This window comes from Theropithecus gelada, chromosome X (assembly GCF_003255815.1).
Source record: "Theropithecus gelada isolate Dixy chromosome X, Tgel_1.0, whole genome shotgun sequence".
Lineage (NCBI taxonomy): Eukaryota > Metazoa > Chordata > Mammalia > Primates > Cercopithecidae > Theropithecus > Theropithecus gelada.
Genome location: NC_037689.1, coordinates 36,934,764 through 36,957,824, shown reverse-complemented (window position 1 = coordinate 36,957,824; position 23,061 = coordinate 36,934,764). Strand labels below are relative to the sequence as shown.

Below are 23,061 nucleotides of genomic sequence, written 5' to 3'. Positions count from 1 at the left end.
AAGTTCTATGTAGAATTTGATTTGTAGCCTATAGTACTTGGGGGAATTGATTTTACTTTATCCTTTATCATTTCTATTTGGGTATGGCTCAGTGGTTCTCAACTGGGGTTTGGGGGGACAATTTTGTTTCCCAGGGGACATCCGGCAATGTCTGGTTGTTACTACTAGATGGGGGTGGGGCATTGGCATCAAGTGAGTAGAGGTCGGGGTTGCTGCTAAGCATTCCACAATGCTCTGGGCCATCCCCCACAACAGATGTAGCTGTCCCAAAATGTCAATAGTGCTGAGGCTGAGAAACCTTGGTGCTGTTGATTATTTCATCCGTGATAGACAGCATGAATCAAATGTCCTTGTGTATCAGTAGCCTTTTATGCCCATCTCAAATGTAATGTTCAAATATAGTAAAGATGGCCTTTCCGGGAGTGGTAGCTCATGCCTGTAATCCCAGCACTTTGGTAGGCCGAGGCGGGTGGATCACAAGGTCAGGAGATCGAGACCATCCTGGCTAACACAGTGAAACCCTGTCTCTACTAAAAATACAAAAAATTAGCCGGGCGTGGTGGCAGGCGCCTGTAGTCCCAGCTACTTGGGAGGCTGAGGCAGGAGAATGGTGTGAACCTGGGAGGCGGAGCTTGCAGTGAGCTAAGATCCACTGCACTCCAGCCTGGGCAACAGAACGAGACTCTGTCTCAATTAAAAAAAAAAAAAAAAAAAAAAAAGATGGTCTCTCGGAAATAGTATAGACATCCATTTGAACCTTAAAAAAGTTGAGCTTCTCATGGCCAACTTTTTTGGCATGTAAAACATTGGACAGCCATGTTTTAAATGAAAAAACCAAAACAAGATTGAATAATGTTATAGAACAATATACATTACTGGTCTGACATGACTAAATGATTGCGTACTTAGAGTATAATTGAAGAAAGAGATACATGAAAAGGACTAAAAGAGTTATATTCATGTATTTTCATACACTGGTATTCTACCAGGTAATATAAGCTCAGTAAAGTAAATCTTATGTTAGTATCCGTTCCTTGAGAGTTAAGACAACTCAAGGTCTTTATAGTGCTCTGATACACTGAAATCGATGAGCTGCATGTTGTGGTTCAAAGTTGTATTCTTACATGTCAGCTTTTTAATGTAGTGAAACAGTTCTTAACCAGGCAGTCATTCTAATTTGCGTGCATGCTAGGAGAAATTCCTATATTTTTGCATAAAGCATTCGTTAAGATTTATTAGGCTGCTGGTATAACTATATTTTGGCTTGTCTTTTCAATTGATTTTAGAAATTTACAAAATCTAACATAGCCAAGAATGAAGGCAGAGGCCTAGAGTGATGAGGAAAACTAAAAATAAACCCATTTCACTTCTGTTTGCCGCTGATAAGAGAAAATTGCCCAGCTGGAGAAGGTTGATTCATGAAATATTTGGGTACTTCATCCAGAACCTAGGGCATCTCTTTTGTCCATTTCACTATGACTTTTCCATGATCAAGGATAGCCCACATTTTTCAGAAATGGGCACCACCTTTACCAATGCTTGAAATGCAAGTGAATGATCAGGAGGGAACCTTGCCGTGGGACCTTATCCCAGATGGAACTACCATGGCAAGTAGTCTGATGCTTCTAGTGTGACACTTTTACTTGGAGAGGCATCCAAGGTAGGCCTTTTATTAAATAAAGGCTTGACCAGGTGCAGTGGCTCACGCCTGTAATTCTAGCACTTTGGGAGGCCAAGGTGGGCGGATCACCTGAGGTCAGGGGTTTGAGACCAGCCTGGCCAACATGGCGAAACCTCGTCTCTACTAAAAATACGAAAATTATCTAGGCATGGTGACGCAAGCCTGTAATCCCAGCTTCTCGGGAGGCTGAGGCAGGAGAATTGCTTGAACCCAGGAGGTAGAGGTTGCAGTGAGCCGAGATCGCACCACTGCACTCCAGCCTGGGCAACAGAATAAGACTCCATCTTAAAACTAAATAAATAAATACATACAGCTTTAGAGTAAATTTTTTTTTTTTCCTTTTCTTTTTTTTTTGAGATGGAATCTTGCTCTTGTCACCCAGTCTGGAGTGCAGTGGTGCGATCTTGGCTCACTGCAACCTCTGCCTCCCAGGTTCAAGCAATTCTCCTGCCTCAGCCTCCTGAGTAGCTGGGATTACAGGCACCTGCCACCATGCCCGGCTAATTTTTGTACTTTCAGTAGAGAGGGGGGTTTCGTCATGTTGGCCAGGCTGGTCTCAAACTCCTGACCTCAGGTGATCCGCCTGCCTCAGCCTCCCAAAGTGCTGGGATTACAGGAGTGAACCACCGCGCCCGACCAGGTAAATGGTCTTTTTTAACTGGTCATATTTTAGATTTGGACTTAATCCTCTATAAACTTCAGAATTAAGAGAACATGAAATGCCCCAGGGAGTAGTACTTCCCACTTAGAACGTAAAGCATATTTGCACTTTTTTTGTATGTCAAATAACTTGCTTTGTTTCTATGGAAGCTGAGAAGTTTCTATCTTTCTAACCCTGCTTTCTGACATAAAATAGGAAAAATAGGGGTTTAGGAGTATAAAATGTTTGGATATGAATCTTATTGGTTAGATAGTACTGAGTTGTGTAGTTCTAGAACTATTGGATGTTTCTGGTTAGAAGGAAGTTTCTTTAGTTTATTTAACACTGCTGTGGAGTCAGCACATGCAGTCGCCAAATCAGTTAGATTAGAACCTACAAACCGAATTCTCGGTAACAGGAGCACTGAGTGCTAGAAGGTTTAAAATAGATGTCATATGATACCAATTATAACTCAGTGAAATTTTACAGTCCTAGGACCCTATACAGAGCATAAGCCAAAATGGAAGATGCTCCTGTTTTCTATGGCTTTAAAAACATTTTTATTACAATGTTTGCTACCTTTTTTTTCTTTAAGCTTTTAATTAAAGTTTTTTTGGCTCTCCTAACCCATTTCTATATCGTCAAAGGAAATAGGAAAGAAGCAGCTAGGATAGCAGAAGAGATCTATGGTGGAATTTCAGGTAAAAGTACATGAATTTGTTCCTATTTTTTTAAAAAAAATCCCTCCTAGGTAATTCACATGAATAGTATTTCTAGAAGGCAGATTATATTTATACTTTGATTTTAAGTGGGTAGTTTGAAAAATTGTCACTTAAAGTAGCAAATGCTGTTGACTGCATCAGTTTGTGGAGGATTTTCAGCTTTATTTTTTTGCAGGTTAGTAGATCTTGTAGCAGTTGTTATTTAAGAAGTAAATAGGTAGTGGCTTACTAAGAGTATTTTGAGAAACTTCATTTCTACTGGCCAAAATAATTACTTGTATATAATTATTTTCTTTAATATTTTAAAGCAAACTTTAAAAATGAAGGGCATTCTAACCAGACTAAAATTTCTCAGGAAATAGAAAGACTAATAAATTGTGATTAAAGCAGCAAACGTGGCAAGCTATATGTATTTTTTTTTTTTTTGCTGTCATTAGCAATTGGAAGTGGCAAGCTATGTGTATTTTTTTGCTGTCATTAGCAATTGGAATTGATTAACCACTTGTCGCTGTCAGGAAAAGCTCTTCACTAAACCCATTTTATATGGTAGCATGCAAAGCACTCCAAACAAAGTTTATTCTAATATGAAATGCCAAAATTTGGGCAAATTTTAAATTCTCACGCTTTGTAGAGAATAGTGTCCATTTCTTGAAAGAAATGATTTCCTTTAATTGTAGTGAGATGCTACAAAAGTACATGAGTCACATATCCCTGTCACTGCTGGGATTGTCACTTAATAGAGGAGTATTTATTCATAAACAGAGTTCAGAATTTCCCCATGTATTTTTAGTGTTCGCAGGGGTTCCAGGATTACATCATTCTTTATCTAGTATCCATTTCAATTTGCATCCAGGATTCTCTTTCAAAATAGTCTTATGTGATTCCAATACACTAGACAACTCGGAAGACACTAGACAACAGCAGTCTTATCTAAAGAAATAAGACCTCCAAGGACGAAGCATCAGAATGCTTCAATTAACTGGGGAAAATGAGAAGAACTGTGAAGTTTCAGAAAGTATCAGAAGGTCCGGACCACGGAAGGAGATTTCTTTTGGGGATTATATTTGTCACACATTTCAGGGAGGTATGTTACTTTGACTAGTTACAAAAAAAAAAAAAAGGAATGCTTCTGTTAAGTTTCAAGTTAAGCATGATCTGAAAAGTTATCTTCTAATTTAATTTGTCAGTTTGGGCAAGGGCTTTCTAAAATTCTCAGTAATAATTTTGGTGTTCTCATAGATACATCATTCTTCTGGTTCAAATTAGATGAAGTCCAACAAAGTCAATATTGGCAAGAACATGTTAAAAATGTTTTCTCCTGTTGCTCCTGTACAGTATTTCTGTCTTTGTGGTCTTTAATTAAGTGCACTTTTTTTTTTTTTTTTTTTTTTTTTTTTGAGATGGAGTCTCGCTCTGTAGCCCAGGCTGAAGTGCAATGGTGCGATCTCGGCTCACTGCAACCTCCGCCTCCCAGGTCCCGGTTCAAGCAATTCTCCTGCCTTAGCCTCCTGAGTAGCTGGGATTACAGGCATGCGCCACCATGCCCAGCTAATTTTTTTGTATTTTTAGTAGAGACAGGGTTTCACCATGTTGGCCAGGCTGGTCTTGAACTCCTGACCTCGTGATCTGCCCACCTCGGCCTCCCAAAGTGCTGGGATTACAGGCATGAGCCACCACGCCCCAACCTTAAGTGCACTCTTAAAAAAGGTATAAAACCTTCTTACAGTCAAAACCCATGTAAGCATGGTTTGAATTTAATCTGGAGCTGGAATACAAATCTCTTAAATATAGTTCATTCATTCTGTAGTGCAAATATCTTTACTTGTTCAATCTCTTAAAATAGTTTAATTTGCAAGTAGCATGGTATTCTAAGGTCAAAAGCATTTTTCAATTATTGGTAAAGAGGCAGGGAATGGTGCATGTTAATTTCACAGTTTTATTTCTTTCGCGTGTGTGTGTGTGTGTGTGTGTGTGTGTGTGTGTGTGTGTATACATGAATCCCCCCCTCCACAAATTTACCAAGATTTGGTAAAAAAGACTTTCTGTTTTTTGTTTGTTTGTTTGTTTTGAGATGGATTCTTGCTCTGTCACCCAGGCTGGAGTGCAGATCTTGGCTCAGTGCAACCTTCTCCTCTGGGGTTCAAGCAGTTCTCATGCCTCAGCCTCCTGAGTAGCTGGGATTATAGGCGCACGCCCAGCTAATTTTTGTATTTTTAGTAGCGATGGGGTTTCATTATGTTGGCCAGGCTGGTCTCGAACTCCTGACCTCAAGTGATCTGCCCGCCTTGCCCTCCCAAAGTGCTGGGATTATAGGTGTGAGCCCCTGTGCCTGGCCGCTAAGTAAGTCTTTCTATAAGAATGTAGGCAGTAATATGCCAGGACCAGTATTTTTCACATGGTTCTGTGTTTTTTCTTTAGATACCACTGTTAACAGTCAGATACTGTATTATTACAAATCTCCCCCTGCCTCACAAAATATTTTAAAAATGACAACTCTGTATTCCAAACCCAGTCCTTTAAATATTAAGGCAAGTAGGCCAATACACCTAAATAATAAATCCTCCTTAACCCCTCAGTCTCTCTAATTCCTAAATTATCCCACAACAATATATTTAAAGTTAGGCGCATTAAAAATCAAGAACAAAATTTTGTGAAAGTGTTAAACCAGAAATCACCTTTGCTTTTGGTCACTTTTGCATTGGTCAGACGAATGTTTGTTGGGAAAATGTATGACATTTAATCAGTAAATTAGCTAACTGACTTACAAAAGTCCCAGCCCAAGGTTAAGTTTCTTGATTCTGCTAGCATATGCTATTCCTGTAAACTATTGTCAGCAATGTCAAAAGTAAGGAAGGGCAGGAAAAACCTAGCCAGGACACAGGTTAGACTTTCACAGGTCCAAAGCACTCTTTTTTTTTTTTTTTTTGGAAGCTGCATTTAACACCACATGCCTCATTAAATATCATTCTTTGTGCTGTAAAACCTTTTGGAAAGGTTTTTTTGTTTGTTTGTTGTTGTTGTTGTTGTTGTTTTTTCAGTGGGGCGGTGGGGGTGGATTTCATAGTCTGGAATACATTATTTTATATGTCTTTGTGGCTTACACTATTACATTTGCTGATCACTCATCATAGTTGAATTAAGCCATGGTTGACTGTTATTAGTTTTGGCTTTTAAGCTTCTTTGTTAATTTTGTCAATTATATGTATATTTTTTTCTTTTTTAAAGTTTAAAACATTGCCCTTGGCCTTTGGTGTTATGCCTAGAGCACCAGATGGATCACTGGATCCCACCTTCAGTCCACAGATATTTCTGCAGGCACTTTCTCAGGAGAGATGTGTTGCATGATTTTTCAAGCTTTGCTAATTTGTACTAAGCTATGTTTAGTACTGTGACTTGGTCATCAAGAAAGAAAACATAGTGTAGATACAGATTGATCATCTGTTATTCACAACCCTTCATCCAGCCATGTTTCAGAATTCAATAGCTTTTGAATGTTAGAAAGATCACACAATGTGCATGCTGCCTATTATACAGCACTTCTGATGGGGCCTGGAGCTGCCTCCCACGAGCAAACATTTTGATCTTTCCATAGTGGACATATAAGTATTAACACTAGGTGGAAATATAAAGAAAAATAATAAGTTGCTTAACCTGGGTCCTGACCATGCTTTGCTGCTAAACAAGTTTGCACCAAATTTGGGGTAAAGCTTGGTTTTCAGAATTGGAGGACCTTTACAAGTGCAGGTAACAGGTTGTAGAACTATAGTACCCTCTTTCAAACAAAACAAAACCAAAACAAAAAGGCTATTTTAAGCTGTGTCTGAAAGATCAGTACTCTTCTAAGGGTTATGCTAAAAATCACTTGTTGATGGACTGACCATGATTTGACAGCTATGCCTCTGCCTAACTCAGCATTCTGAATCCTTTTTCCTGTCTTTTCCATTCCAATAGGATAGCCTTTGTTTCATTCATGCCCAAACCTCGACCTAGCCTTCTGCTCTTATTTAGTTTTGCTGGTTGTCTCCACAAACATTGGCCTAACCATCCTCTAAGTTGCATATCAGGTGCCTGCTGGCTTTTCCTAGGTTGGGACAACTAGTCCTTGGCAGAAGCTCTGCCCCCCACCAGTCCCCTTTAGCTCAGTTCTCTGGCCTTTAAGAGTTCAAAGGAGGCTTCTTTCTAATACACTGCAACATAGTTAATTGTGTCTAACACAGCTCACTGTGTCTCATTTCCTCTCTAGAACTGGACATTCTGGAGAATATTTATTTTAACTGAGTTTTATTACAATATTTTAGATATCTCAGGAAATATATTCTATTTTCCCAGTTACCTTGTTTCACATAAAATACCATTAATTCTGCTAGGCTCTTGCCTGTATTTTGGTTCAAAATTAAAATTCCTTATGAATTTTCTTTTCCCATATAAATGCTACAGAAGATGTTTCATATGATTTTATTTTATTTTATTTTTTTTTTGAGATGGAGTTTCACTCTTATTGCCCAAGCTGGAGTGCAGTGATGTGATCTTGGCTCACTGCAATCTCTGCCTCCTGGGTTCAAGCGATTCTCCTGCCTCAACCTCCCTAGTAGCTGAGAGTACAGGCGCCCACCACCACACTGGCTAATTTTTGTATTTTTAGTAGACACAGGGTTTCACCATGTTGGCCAGGCTGGTCTCGAACTCCTGACCTTAGGTGATCCACCTGCCTTGGCCTCCCAAAGTGCTAGGATTACAGGCGTGAGCCACTGGCCTCATATGCTTTTAGAACTTGAATAAAGAGAACAAAGATTGTTCCATGTGCACTGGGGATTATAACCAGTTAGGTCGTCTTATTTATTTATTTATTTATTTATTTATTTTATTTTATTTTTTTATTTCGAGATGGAGTCTCGCTCTGTCGCCCAGGTTGGAGTGCAGTGGCACAATCTTGGCTCACTGCAAGGTCCGCCTCCCAGGTTCATACCATTCTCCTGCCTCAGCCTCCCAAGTAGCTGGGACTACAGGCTCCCGCCACCACGCCGGGCTAACTTTTTTGTATTTTTAGTGGAGACGGAGTTTCACTGCGTTAGCCAGGATGGTCTCAATCTCCTGACCTCGTGATCTGCTCGCCTCGGCCTCCCAAAGTGCTGGGATTACAGGCATGAGCCACGGTGCCCGCCCGTTAGGTCATCTTTTTTAAATAAAAAAACAGTAATCTGAAATATTTGTTGAAATTAGAGTAAAAATGACAAAAACAGTTTAATTGGTTTTTATCTCAAATGGTTGGAACTTAGACAACTGTACTCCATCTGAACCAATGTTATTGAAATATATATGGTTTTAGAAGTTGTTGTGAAGTTGTCATTCAAACAGTCTGAGATACAAATCACATTCTGAGAAAAATTCAAAGGGGGAAATGAAAAAGTACTTGAACATTTTCCACACACCTCATCAGGAATAAGCAAACATATTTGTGGAGTAAACTATCTTCATAATATGTTTGCAGCCCTGTGACACGGGCAGTCTGCCAAAAAACTAAATATAGATTGCCTTAGAAGAGAATGATTGGGTCCTACTTAAGCATTCATTTATTTGGAGAGCTCAGTTGCATACTTCCTGAAGGGAATGGAAAAACTCCCAAGCTGCCAAGTAACTTTTATCCTTAATTTCTCACAATTAGCTCCAATTTGCAAAATGAGAATGTAAGAGTGAGAGACTCTGTTGGGAACAAGGATAGAAAAGCAGGTGACTCCACCGTGGCAGTTTCTGGAAAAGGGTTCTGTGTGAAAACCCTTGAAGGTCCTTTGAAGCAAGTTCTGGGAAATGATGGAACTAGAAAGGCTACTTTCTTGAGAGTTACTTTGTTTCCAGTTGGGAAACAAAAAGGATTTCTACTTTTATGGCGGTACAATTGATTTATTTCATACCATGTATAGCAGTGGTCCCCAACCTTTTTGGCACCAGGGACCGGTTTCATGGAAGACAATTTTTCCATGGACCGGGGTGTGGGGGGATGATTTTGGGATGATTCTTGTGCATTACATTTATTGTGCACTTTATTTTGTATTATTATTACATTGTAATATATAATTAAATAATTATACAACTCACTGTAATATAGAATCTGTGGGAGCCCTGAGCTTGTTTTCCTGCAACTAGATGGTCCCATCTAGGGGTGATGAGAGATGGTGACAGATCATCAGGCATTAGACTCATAAGGAGCGCCCAACCTAGATCCCTTGTGTGCGCAATTCACAATAGGGTTCACACTCTTATAAGAATCTAGTGCCACTGGTGATCTGACAGGAGGCAGAGCTCAGGAGGTAATGCAAGCAATGGGGAGTGGCTGTAAATACAGAAGAAGCATCCGGGTGCAGTGGCTCACGCCTGTAATCCCAGCATTTTGGGAGGCCGAGGCAAGTGGATCACTTGGGGTCAGGAGTTCAAGACCAGCCTGGGCAACATGGCAAAATCCCATCTCTACTAAAAATACAAAAATTAGCTGGGAGTGGTGGTGTGTGCTTGTAGTCCCAGCTACTCGGGAGGCTGAGGCTGGACAATCGCTTGAACCTGGGAGGCAGAGGCTGCGGTAAGCTGAGATCACGCCACTGCACTCCAGCCTGGGGCACAGAGCGAGACTTCATCTCAAAAAAAAAAAAAAAACAAAAAACACAGAAGAAGCTTCACTTGCTCACCTGCTGCTCACCTCCTGCTGTGCAGCCCGGTTCCTAACAGGCCACGGAATGGCCCAGGGGTTAGGGACCCCTGATTTATAGAGAGGAGATGGATGTCAGAGCAACCCAAGACAAGTCAATCTACCATGAGAATAAGGAGATATTAAAAACCAATAGTTCTTAAAACCAGAACAAGGTGTGTTCTAAAGTCCCCATAACTTGGGTTTCAGTCCTATTTCTGATACTTCCTAGCCATGAGACAGCTTCATGTGGAGCAGTGGTTGTCATGCATTTTGGGGTGTTACCATTCATAAAAGCAAGGCTCTTCCCCCCTTCACTGGAAGCTATGGGATGGGTACTCTAGGAGCAATATAAGTTTAGATAAGGGGCATTCAAAAGGAGGGGAGCCTGCTATTTCACTCTAAAGTTGGAAATCTGCTTAGAGAGACAAGTTACTGAACCCCCCATACCACAAGAATATGAGGAAGAGAATTTGAAAGCAGCGGTGTGGGGAGGGAGAAGCCCAGGACAACCACCATTCCCTCTTTCTTGGTGGAATGAAAGATGGCACCACAGACTTGTTACCTTGATCTCAGAGGCACAGGATTGGAGTTGGGGATATCAGAGGATGCTGCAGTGATAAGAGACACTAGGAGAGGTGGCCAAATGCCAATGGGTAGGAAAGGTGCATGGGCATAAGCCCCAGTGCGAAGGGCATGCCACAGACCTGGAGTGAGGCCTGAAGTTGAGACTGATCAAGCAGGACCAGCCTCCTCTTCCAGTTAACGTTTCCCATCCCATTTCCCTTTCCTGTCCCTCTTGTTTCTCCCCACTCCCAAGGCACTAGAGGTTTGTACCCTAGAAGAAGGAGGTGGGAAGCATGTGAAGAACATGCTGCCCTTCTGTCTCCAGCTGCTGGGCGGGCTGCAGAAGGCTATATCCTGCCCTGGGAGTGGGAAAAGGCCAAGAGCTGTGAAGAGGATCAGAGATTACAGTTAGAAAGAGGGCTAGTCTGTGTTACTTTAGAAACTCTTTATGAAAGTATGATGTAAATACAGAGACATGCACAAATCCTAAGTGAACAACTGCGTGAATTTTCACAAAGTGAACACAATCAGGAACCAGCACCTAAGAGCAAGAAATTGCATATCATCAGCACGGCCTCCACCATGCCCTCTTGCAAACAGTCCTCACCCCTCCTTGGGGTGCTTTTGACTCCTAACACCAAAGGCGAGTTTCCTTTCCTGTGTACTTTATACCAAGGGTCTCCAACCCCCAGACCGCAGACCGGTATCAGTCCATGGCCTGTTAGGAACTGGGCCATACAGCAGGAGGTGAGCGGCAGGTGAGGGAACATTAGCACTTGAGCTCCACCTTCTGTCAGGTCAGTGGTGGCATTAGATTCTCATAGGAGTGTGAGCCCTATTGTGAACTGCCCAAGCGAGGGACCTAGATTGCACTCTCTTTATGAGAATCTAATGCATGATGATCTGAGGTGGAACAGTTTCATCCTGAAACCATCCCCCGCCCACCCCCGTCTGTGGAAAAATTGTCTTCCACGAAACCAGTCCTTGGTGGCAAAAAGGTTGGGGACTGCTGCTTTATAGAAACCAAATCACACAGTACACGTTCTTTTGTGTCTGGCTTCTTTCACTCAATATTAGGTTTGTGAGATTTATCCATGTTGTGTATATGAGTTGAGTCTAATGGGACTCATGAGTAATGGAAAGTTACTAGAAATTGAGGATCACCACAGCCCACTTGAAGACAAGTTTTAGAAATAATGAAAACATTGGTCTATATCTCTGTTTTGGTACCAGTACCATGCTGTTTTGGTTACTGTAGCCTTGTAGTATAGTTTGAAGTCAGGTAGCGTGATGCCTCCAGCTTTGTTCTTTTGACTTAGAATTGTCTTGGCAATGTGGGCTCTTTTTTGGTTCCATATGAACTTTAAAGCAGTTTTTTCCAATTCTGTGAAGAAACTCATTGGTAGCTTGATGGGGATGGCATTGAATCTATAAATTACCTTGGGCAGTATGGCCATTTTCACGATATTGATTCTTCCTATCCATGAGCATGGTATGTTCTTCCATTTGTTTGTGTCCTCTTTTATTTCACTGAGCAGTGGTTTGTAGTTCTCCTTGAGGAGGTCCTTTACATCCCTAGTAAGTTGGATTCCTAGGTATTTCATTCTCTTTGAAGCAATTGTGAATGGAAGTTCATTCCTGATTTGGCTCTCTGTTTGTCTGTTACTGGTGTATAAGAATGCTTGTGATTTTTGCACATTAATTTTGTATCCTGAGACTTTGCTGAAGAGAACAGAGTCCTCAGAAATAATACCACACATCTACAGCCATCTGATCTTTGACAAACCTGAGAAAAACAAGAAATGGGGAAAGGATTCCCTATTTAATAAATGGTGCTGGGAAAATTGGCTAGCCATAAGTAGAAAGCTGAAACTGGATCCTTTCCTTACTCCTTATACAAAAATTAATTCAAGATGGATTAGAGACTTAAATGTTAGAACTAATACCATAAAAACCCTAGAAGAAAACCTAGGTAATACCATTCAGGACATAGGCATGGGCAAGGACTTCATGTCTAAAACACCAAAAGCAATGGCAACAAAAGCCAAAATTGACAAATGGGATCTAATTAAACTAAAGAGCTTCTGCACAGCAAAAGAAACTACCATCAGAGTGAACAGGCAACCTACAGAATGGGAGAACATTTTTGCAATCTACTCATCTGACAAAGGGCTAATATCCAGAACCTACAAAGAACACAAACAAATTTACAAGAAAAAAACAAACAACCCCATCGAAAAGTGGGCAAAGGATATGAACAGACAGTTCTCAAAAGAAGACATTCATATAGCCAACAGACACATGAAAAAATGCTCATCATCACTGGCCATCAGAGAAATGCAAATCAAAACCACAATGAGATACCATCTCACACCAGTTAGAACGGCGATCATTAAAAAGTCAGGAAACAACAGGTGCTGGAGAGGATGTGGAGAAATAGGAACACTTTTACACTGTTGGTGGGATTGTAAACTAGTTCAACCATTATGGAAAACAGTATGGCGATTCCTCAAGGATCTAGAACTAGATGTACCATATGACCCAGCCATCCCATTACTGGGGATATACCCAAAGGATTATAAATCATGCTGCTATAAAGACACATGCACACGTATGTTTATTGTGGCACTATTCACAATAGCAAAGACTTGGAATCAACCCAAATGTCCATCAGTGACAGACTGGATTAAGAAAATGTGGCACATATACACCATGGAATACTATGCAGCCATAAAAAAGGATGAGTTTGTGTCCTTTGTAGGGACATGGATGCAGCTGGAAACCACCATTCTCAGCAAACTATGGCAAGAACAGAAAACCAAACACCGCATGTTCTCACTCATAGGTGGGAACTGAACAATGAGATCACTTGGACACAGGAAGGGGAACATCACACACCGGGGCCTATCACGGAGAAGTGGGAGGGGGGAGAGATTGCATTGGGAGTTATACCTGATGTAAATGACGAGTTGATGGGTGCTGACGAGTTGATGGGTGCAGCACGCCAACATGGCACAGGTATACATATGTAACAAACCTGCACGTTATCCACATGTACCCTAGAACTTAAAGTATAAAAAAAAAAAAAAAGAAATAATGAAAACATTCGTGTTGATAACCTAAGTTAACTCTTTTAACTGCAAGTTGCCATTTAAATCTTGTTTTTATTTTTAAATGGAATACTTACAGTACCTTCAAGTGACTCAGGTTGACTGGCTATTGTCAGAACAATGAAATGACAAAGCCACACTTACGGGTTTGCCTCTTCCATTGGTCAGGGTGCCGAGTTGGCAGCCATGGGTGAAGACTGTCCAATCCACCCCAGTGTCTGCGTTCACTTCTAAGAGCAATTAGGCAAGTCTGAAATATATTTCATATTGAATGAGATGGAGATGTATTAGAGGAAAAGCCTCACTAATTGATAATTATATTCATACATTGTCTCATTATTTCCAGTTTATGCAAATTATAAATATCCAAAGTTTTTTTTTTTTTTTTTTTTGAGATGGAGTGTCACTGTGTCACCCAGGCTGGAGTGCAAATGGTGCGATCTTGGCTCACTGCAACCTCCACCTCCCAGGTTCAAGTGATTCTCCTGCCTCAGCCTCCCGAGTAGCTGGGATTACAGGCACCTACCACCGTGCCCGGCTAATTTTTGTATTTTTAGTAGAGATGGGGTTTCATGTTGGCCAGGCTGGTTTCAAACTCCTGACCTCAGGTGATCCACCTGCCTCAGCCTCCCAAAGTGCTGGGATTACAGCGTTAGCCACCGTGCCCGGCCTCAAAGAGATTTTAAAATATTCTACTTGTCAACTTTCAACCAACTAAAGACAAGGGTAAATACAAATGCAATATATGCTCATGTTAAAAATTTTTATCTGTTTTTGAAATACCATTCGACCCAGTAATCTCATTACTGGGTATATACCTAAAGGGATATGAATTGTTCTGTTATAAAGACACATGCATGCATATGTTCATTACAGCACTATTCACAGTAGCAAAGACATGAACTCAACCCAAATGCCCATCAATGACAGACTGGATACAGAAAATGTGGTACATATACATTATGCAATACTAAAGAATGAGATAATGTCCTTTGCAGAGACATGGATGGAGCTGGAGGCGATTATCCTTAGAAAACTAACAGGAACAGAAAACCAAATGCCACGTGTTCTCACTTATAAGCGGGAACTAAATGATGAGAACACACGGACACATAGAGGGGAACAACACACACTAGGGCCTGTCAGAGGGTGGAAGGTAGGAGGAGGGAGTGGATCAGGAAAAATAACTAAACGATACTAGGCTTAATACCTGGGTGATGAAATACTCTGTAAAACAAACCCCCATGGCACAAGTTTACCTATGGAACAAACCTGCACATCCTGCACATGTACCCCTGAACTTAAGATAAAAGTTAAAAAAAAAAAAAAAATTGATGATGTCTATTACATATAATTATTTTCTTGGGATTTTTAAAATCTATTTTTCTTTGTTATTATAAAAAGCAATACACATTCATATCAGGAGTATGGGATCACCAGTGATTCTATCTATCTATCTATCTATCTATCTATCTATCTATCTATCTATCTATCTATCGTCTATNATCTATCTATCTATCTATCTATCTATCTATCTATCTATCTATCTATCGTCTATCTAGCTATCTTTTTTTTTTTCTTGTTAAAATGTTTGGAACTAATTTCAACCGACAGAAAAGTTACAAGAACAGTACAAAAAATTTCCTGCTTCTCTTCGCCCAGAGACTCCAACTGTCCTAATAATGTCCTTTATGGCAAAAGGATCAGGTGTGATGCCTTTAGATAGTGCATTTCGTCATCCCTTTCATGTGAAACTGTTCCTCAGTCTCTTCAATTATTTTGCAAAATGTCCCCTCAGTTTGGGTTGGTGCACAGTTTCCTCCTTATCAGATTTTGGTTATGCATTTTGGGCAGAAATGTCACAGAAGCGGTGGTGTGTTCTTCTCATTATGTTTCTTCTTATGGCACATGATGTTGCTCATCGCATTCCATCAGATGACAATCTGTTCCATCACCCATGTTAACTTTGATCACTGCTGATGTTAACTTTGATCACTTGGGCAAAGTGATGTCTACAATTCTGTTCTATAAAATTACCCCTGTTCCTTTTCTAGTTAGTGATTATTTTGCAGGGAAATGAGTTGAAGCTGATTCTATTATTTCTTCAATTTCTAAGTTGGGATTTTATTATAAGGAATCACTTTCTCTTCTCTGTCTTTATATATTCATTTATATCAGTGAGGACTTCTAGATTACCATTTTATTTGATAGGATATAATCTCTTATCTCATTGTTTATTTTGATACTCAGGTTGCCCCATATTTGGCCAGTGGAAGCCCCATCAAGCCAGCATCTATGTCTTTTTGTCACCCAGGTTAGAGTACAGTGGCATAATCTCAGCTCACTGCAACCTCTGCCTCCAGGTTCAAGCGATCCTTCTGCCTCAGCCTCCTGAGTAGCTGGCACTACAGGCGCGCACCACCACGCCTGGCTAATTTTTGTGTTTTTATCAGAGACAGGGTTTCACCATGTTGGCCAGGCTGGTCTCAAACTCCTAACCTCATGATCCACCCGCCTCAGCCTCCCAAAGTGCTGGTATTACAGTGAGCCTGGTCGGCACTTTCTTTCTTTCTTGCAAGATATTTAAGGCCCATCTTATATTTTACCTGGCCCAGATCTGGGATCAACATTTCTCTAAGGAGTCCTGGTTCAGGTTTTCTCAGTGCGCCATGCTAAAAAAATATGTATATACACACATCTATGTTTTACATTTAAATTTACTTTTATATCTAGATATATTGAAAGTCACATTTTCATGCCAATTGCTCCAATATCAATCCAACCCCGTAAAGTACATTCAAGTTTTCCCCATTTTCAGAACCCAAAGGGTCAGAGAAGTTCATACACTGAGTTTCAGTGTAGGAAAAAGGCTTATTGAAATGTTTCTAACCCTGATTCTCATCCACTGGAACAATTCTTTCTTTCCTTAAGGCCTTCAGTTATTTCAAATTCACAAAATTCAATTTTTGCTGGGATTTTCATGTCACCAAGTTTACAGGTATGGAAACGCGAGTTCTTAACACCGTCAGGATCACCCACAAGAGGCTGAGGAGCCTTTGTGTTAAATCCAAATTATATTACATTCTATTCAGTGCATGAAGAGCACAGCCATAATGTGAAAAAGTCCCACATTTTGCAAACGAGTAGGTTTTCTTCCAAAACAATTGATTGCCCTTTGGCAGGTTTAATGGGGGGTTACTTCTCAAATGCTCATTTAAACTAGTTAGTCTTGTTTGCAGACAAACAATTATAAGAAAAATATGTCTGGAAGGCAGTTCTAAGGCTGTTCCTTAGGGCACTGCTCTACTGTGCCTACTTATTAATCATACAATGTCTGGAGCACCTAATATCGTGATTGTATTTGATTGGCCTACTTAGAGACCAATGCACTTGACAAATATCAGATTATTATTTTTCCATTTTACCAGTAAGGAAACCGGGGTTCAAATAATTGTGGTAACTTGCTGAATTTGGCAGAGAAAGTGATCAAGATAGGACTTGAACCATAGCAGTCTGGCTCCACTGGCCCATGCTCAGTCATCACACTAAGCTGCCCACAACAAAGTTTTTAGGGAAAACCTTTTGGAAGATTAAATTGCCTGAAAAATGACATTCTGCATAAGACCCCTGTCTTAGAGTCTCCTTCATAATACACAGGCTGTTGGGTCTTTGGGGTGGGGTAAAGGTGGAAGGCAAGGAAAGGATAAAATGTGGAAGCTCATTGACCTTCTTGGCCCTTCATTTTGCCTTATGTAGAGCTATCAGATTCAAGCAATGGGCACTATATTTTTGAACTAAATCTATTGCTTATTAAAATTGCCCCCCAAAAGCCAGAGAGATTGACTGTTCCTTCTCTTGGCACACACCACCAAACCGTAAAGGACTTTACATTCAGTAGCTTGCCTCCCTGAAAGTGCTGACGAGAGAGCCTGATGCATGGTACCTGCTTTCCTCCTCTTCCCTCCTCTTCCCCCAAACCTCCTCTCACAGTGGATGGGCAGCATGGACAAGTTGCAGGAAGAAGTCTCCAGGCCTTGACTTTGAGCTTGATTTGTGTTTCAGATTGCTGGGCTGATCGATCCCCACTTCATGAAGCTGCAGCTCAGGGGCGCTTACTGGCCCTTAAAACTTTAATTGCACAAGTAAGTGAACCGAAGACTTGATCCTTCATGCTTATGCTATAATTACACATCATTCTTTATTAGCTTTGGCTGTAGCAGAGGTGTGGCTCACCCTATCCAGGTCCCACCATTGCCATTCTAGGTATGTATGCCCTCTCATACCTCACCATTTATTCCTCCTGCCTCTCCTTCCCTGGAGAGCTCCTTCATTTTCTGCCCAGTTCCCTTCTTTTCCTCTGGGTCTTCCTTTACCTCATAAGAAGTTTCCCTAGGAGGGATGATAGAGGATGCTCTCCAATGTTTGTTGCACTAACTCACCTCATGCTCTTCCAGCATGCATTAGCACCAGCAGTCCTGAAGTTACGTTAGTCAGCCATTGCTGCCTAGCAAATGACCTCAAAGCATACTGGCTGAAAACAACAGATACTTGGATTTTCATGGTTTCTGTGGGCCAGGGAGCATTTAGCTAGGTGATTCTGGCTCTGGGTCTCTCACAGGCTGCCACGTGTCAGCCAGGGCTGCAGTCATCTCATGGCTCAAGTGGGGCAGGATCTGCTTTCAAACTCACTCATGTAGTTGTTGGGAAACCTCAATTCCTTGCCACATGAGCCTCTCCACAGGGCTGTGTCATGAGATGGCAGCTGGCTTCCCCCAGAGAGAGTGCAAGAGGCACCTAAGAAGGAAGTCACAGTTGTTTTATAACCTCATCTCCAAAATGACATTCTGTCACTTCTGCCATATTCTACTCATTAGGTGTGAGTCAACAAGTCCCGCCTACACTCAAGGGGAAGGGATTATGCAAGGGAGCCAACGCCTGGATTCCAGGATTCCTGGGTGCTGTCTTAGAGACTGCCTATCCCAATGATACACTATTTTAAGAACGCACATTAAAATAGGTTGACAATGGCTAAATCTGACTCCCTAGGGAACATTTACTGACGTCTTAGCTATGAAGGCTACTTTATTTATATTTATGACTACATCCCCAGCACCTTGAACAATGAATAGGGGCCTAGTAAGTATTTGTGAAATGAATGAATGAAAGTGTGCAGGCTCCATTTGCTTTGTATGTTTTAGGGTCTACATTTACACAGAGGAGGTAAGCCATCACCTCTTTCTTCCACAACTTGGCAATCATCTGGCTTTCTTGCTACTTTGAATTTAAACAGCTGGGTACACTGCTCGCTCTCTCTTTCTCTTTCTCTCTCTCTCTCTCTCTTTCTCTCTCTCTCTCTCTCTCTCTCTGTGCATTTGTATGTATTTTTCATTTATTTGTTTTTTGATTTCTCTCCTTTATGAGTTGTGTTACTTCTTAAAAAGTAGAGGCAAATGGAAATCAGCACTGCCAGCAATGATCAAATGAACTTTGTACCTGATTTTATCACTTGCTTATTTATTTTTAAGTACTTTAAATTTGATGTGATTTATTTTTAACATGTAATATATTCACATAGTTCAAAACTTAAAATTATCTAAAAAGGTGGACTGACCGGATGTGGTGGCTCGCGCCTGTAATCCTAGCACTTTAGGAGGCTGAAGTGGGTGGATCACCTGAGGTCAGGAGTTCGAGACCAGCCTGGGCAACATGGTGAAACCTCCGTCTCTACTAAAAGTACAAAAATTAGCCGGGTGTGGTGGTGGGCGCCTATAATCCCAGCTACTTGGGAGGCTGAGGCAGGAAAATCATTTGAACCTGTGAGGGGTGGAGGTTGCAGTGAGCCGAGATCGTGCCACTTCACTCCAGCCTGGGTGAAGGAGTGAAACTCTGTCTCAAAAATAAATAAATAAAACTAAAAAGGTGCACAATGAAACGTCTTGCACCCACCTCTTCTCTCTCAGTCTCCCACCTCAATACTTTCATTGGTGTATTTTTAATGGGCTTTTTAAATTTTTGGATAATTTTAAAGAAGAGTTGAAAAGGATACAGAGCGTTCCCATATACACTGTACCCTTCACCCAACTTCCTTTAATATTGACATCTTATATAGCTATGGTACATTAGTCAAAAATAAGAAGTTAACATTGATACAATACCACTGACTAAACTGCTCACTATTGGGATTTCACCAGTTTTTCCTCTCATGTCCTATTTCTGTTCCAGGATCCCACATTGCACTAATTATACTTAATAAGCATGTTAGCTTCAATAATATGATTAAATGTGTAAGGGGCATTCTTTATAGAAAAGGTCAACTTTTTCCTTTTACACCCCTACTTTTTTACCCTTATACACTGTTAAAAAATGTATTTGTCTACTTTTATAAACTTTATTTTACATTTAGATAATATGGTCGATGTGAGTAAAACTTTAAGCCGCTGTGAGTAAAACATTAAGCCTATGTGAGTAAAACATTAAGCCACTGTGAGTAAACGTGAGTAAAACATTAAACCAAGACTCAGGAGCTCTTGGTTACACTGCTGGCTGTCACTGACAACCAGTCTTAAAAAGTATTTGAACATTCTACTTCTCCATTTTCTCATGCACAGTTGAGGTGATCTACTCTAGATGATCTTTCAGGCCTGTCCAGCCTTACGTTTCTACAATTTTAGGGATTCTGAGATTTTGCGCCATAACAAAGTTTTTTCTAGCACACTTCTGCCACCTTGTGGACTAGTATGTTTTTTCTTGTTTTCTCAAAAGGAAAACAAAAATGAAAAGACCTTTTCTAACTCTTACTAGATGCCCAGTTTGAAATATGTAGCACAGATCTAGGGCAACGACGTCATATTCAGGACATAAAAATAGACAGAATTCACGAGTCAAAAAGATGCCTTATGATGAAGGGACAGACAGTTATGGGAAATCGCAGCTGCTGGCCACAGTAAGGATGCAGCCAGAGATCTGGCAAGAGATGGTGGGCGTGTAAGTTGGAGTTTGGGGTTCAGGGTCATGGCATTGGGTTTTGGAAGCTTTCAGTTGGTCAGTTACAAGGCAGAGGATCAGAAGCAGGACTCAGCTGGGAAGGACAGACCAGGGACCTAATTCCTTTTATAAATCAAAAATAAAATTCTAAGCACCGCCCCCACCCCCACAACCATCTGAATGTACCCCTCCTCTCAGCCAGGGCATTCCAAAACTAACCTGAAAAATTGGTTCAGGCCATGACAGGAAAGGAGGGTTGAACATGCCTCATTATACCCTCCTCCCTTTTGGAACTTAGGAAAAGATGAGCAGAATTTAACATCAACACAGACCTTAAGTCTGATAAGAAACATTTACAATCTATTCTCTCTGAAGCCTGCTACCTGGAGGCTTCATTCACATGATAAAACTTTGGTCTCCACAACCCCTTATCATAACCCAGACATACATTTCTATTGATAATAACTCTCAACCAACTGCCAATCAGAAAAATTTTCAATCTGTCTATAATCTGGAGCCCCAGGCCCCCACTTTGAGTTGTCCAACCTTCCCAGGCCAAACAAATGCACATTTTACATGTGTTTGATTGAGGTCTCATGTCTCCCTAAAATGTATAAAACTAGGCTGTGCCCTGACTACCCCGGGCACATGTTCTCCGGATCTCCTGAGAGCTTGTCACAGGCCATTGGTCACTTATATTTGGCTCAGAATAAATCTCTTCAAATATTTTACAGAGTTTGACTGTTTTTGTCAACACTTTAGCAGATAGAAAGTAATCATCAGAGGGGGGGAAATGGTAAGAGTCAAGCTATTAAAATCAGGTTATGAAGTCAGAGTTGTCCAGCAGCTAGGCTGACCTTGTCATCTGTCACATGGAGTCCAGGACAAGGAAGGGGACACATGGTAGTATGGGGAGGAAGAATGTGTTAGGACGGGGTGGAGATACTCATACCTGGGTGAGGAAATGAAGGTTAGGAGAAGTCCGCTGGCCCCAGACTCTAGGACTTCAGGGACCCCTGCACACAGTGGAGTCATGGCCAAAGCAGTGCTGCTACTACACAGCACATGAATCCTAGGAGCACAGTCTACTTACTCTTAAGCCTGGGAGTTATTGTTTTGTTCCAGATCCAGTTCGACCTCCTGAACTTGTCTGCACTCCATCATCTATAGCTCATACCTACTGTTATTCACACCCACAGCAGGCCCATGCCAGCCTGTTCCTAGACTCATAGTGACATCTCTGTGGCTCTCCTTGCTTTGATCTTACATCCCTACTCCTGCGATCAACCCTCCACGCTGCTACCAGTAGGCTTCTAAAAGGGCTAATCTATTAGCTCCAGACCCTCTGCAGCCTAGCAGACTTCATAGGTGCTCCATTTCCTCTAAGACATGCACTCCTTGCTTGGAAATCAAGGCCTTTCATGACCTAGCTCCAGCTTACTGTTCTCCTTCATCTCCTCCCATCTCCAGCTTCTTATTTCTGTGGGTTCTTTCTGTTCCAGAAATCCAACTGTGGCCCTGCCACAGGAAGCAACAGGAAGCTGAATTTGCAGTTTCTATTCTTTCCTAATGGCATACTCTTTCTTGGTCTTCACAGCTTGAAACATTTTATGCTTCAACTCTTAGCTAAATACTACCTCATTTGCGAAGTTTTTCTTACTGCCCAAGCCAGATTCAAGGATATCCTATGCTCCCAAATGAATTTCGAACATGCTTCCAGTATAGCAATATTCTTGCTCTTTTGTCTTTCATTTCTGCCTCCCCAGTAGGCTCTGGGAGAAGAGAGACACATGTCATAAGTTTTGAAGACCCAGGTCCTAGCACATTACCTGCTCCAGAATGTGGAATTAACATTTTCTTGGATAAATAAATGTGAAACTCTCATGCTGTGTTTAGGCTCCCTTGATTGTAACTTCTACTTCTCTCTCTATGGTGCTAACATTACACCCACAGACTCTGAAAATGTCAGAAACATGTGAAACAACATTGCTTTCATCGCTATCACTAATGCAGCATTTCCCTCTCTTCCCCTGGGCTTGCTGGCTTGCACTTGAAATCCCAGCTACTCAGGATGCTGAGGCAGGAAGATCAGTTGAGGCCAGGAGTTTGAGACCAGCCTGGGCAACATAGTGAGACCACAGTCTCTAAAAAACAAATAAACTCTCTTCTTTCTAAATTATAGGGTGTCAATGTGAACCTCGTGACAATTAACCGGGTGTCTTCTCTCCACGAGGCATGCCTTGGAGGTCACGTGGCCTGTGCCAAAGCCTTGTTGGAAAATGGTGCACACGTGAGTACTGCCCCTGCCCACTTGGGTCTGTCTGGCCAGATGCATCTGTTAATGTTTAAAGATAGTTTACCTTCCAGATGGCTTACCCACTGTGGGTATGGGCTGGGCTGGTTCTATCCATGTCCTTATTCCATCATTTAGGCTACTCCTCTCTCTTCAGCTTACACCCCTGTGTGTAAATATTCAGACATGGCAACTCACAGGAACCTTTTAAAACTGTGTTGCTGACCTTAAGAAATCTTTACTGTACCACGTTTTCTTTTCTTTCTTTCTTTCTTTCTTTCTTTCTTTCTTTCTTTCTTTCTTTCTTTCTTTCTTTCTTTCTTTCTTTCTTTCTTTCTTTCTTTCTTTCTTTCTTTCTTTCTTTCTTTTTTTTTTTTTTTTTTTTTTT

At 41.1% G+C, this 23,061-nt stretch overlaps 1 protein-coding gene across 3 annotated transcripts in view; it reads left to right on the top strand.

Moving 5' to 3' along the window:
- Nucleotides 1–2,841: 2,841 nt before the first annotated feature.
- The window catches only part of ASB11 (ankyrin repeat and SOCS box containing 11), a 31,530-nt gene continuing 11,310 nt past the window's right edge, over nucleotides 2,842–23,061 (top strand). The window contains exons 1-3 of one of the 3 annotated variants that reach the window (XM_025373089.1): nucleotides 2,842–3,022; nucleotides 17,459–17,538; nucleotides 22,614–22,670. In XM_025373089.1, the coding sequence (XP_025228874.1) occupies nucleotides 2,842–3,022; nucleotides 17,459–17,538; nucleotides 22,614–22,670 (318 nt within the window). Of the gene's footprint in view, nucleotides 3,023–3,948; nucleotides 4,128–17,458; nucleotides 17,539–22,562; nucleotides 22,671–23,061 lie in introns of those variants that run through there. The other 2 variants (XM_025373088.1, XM_025373090.1) reach the window with 2 other exon arrangements.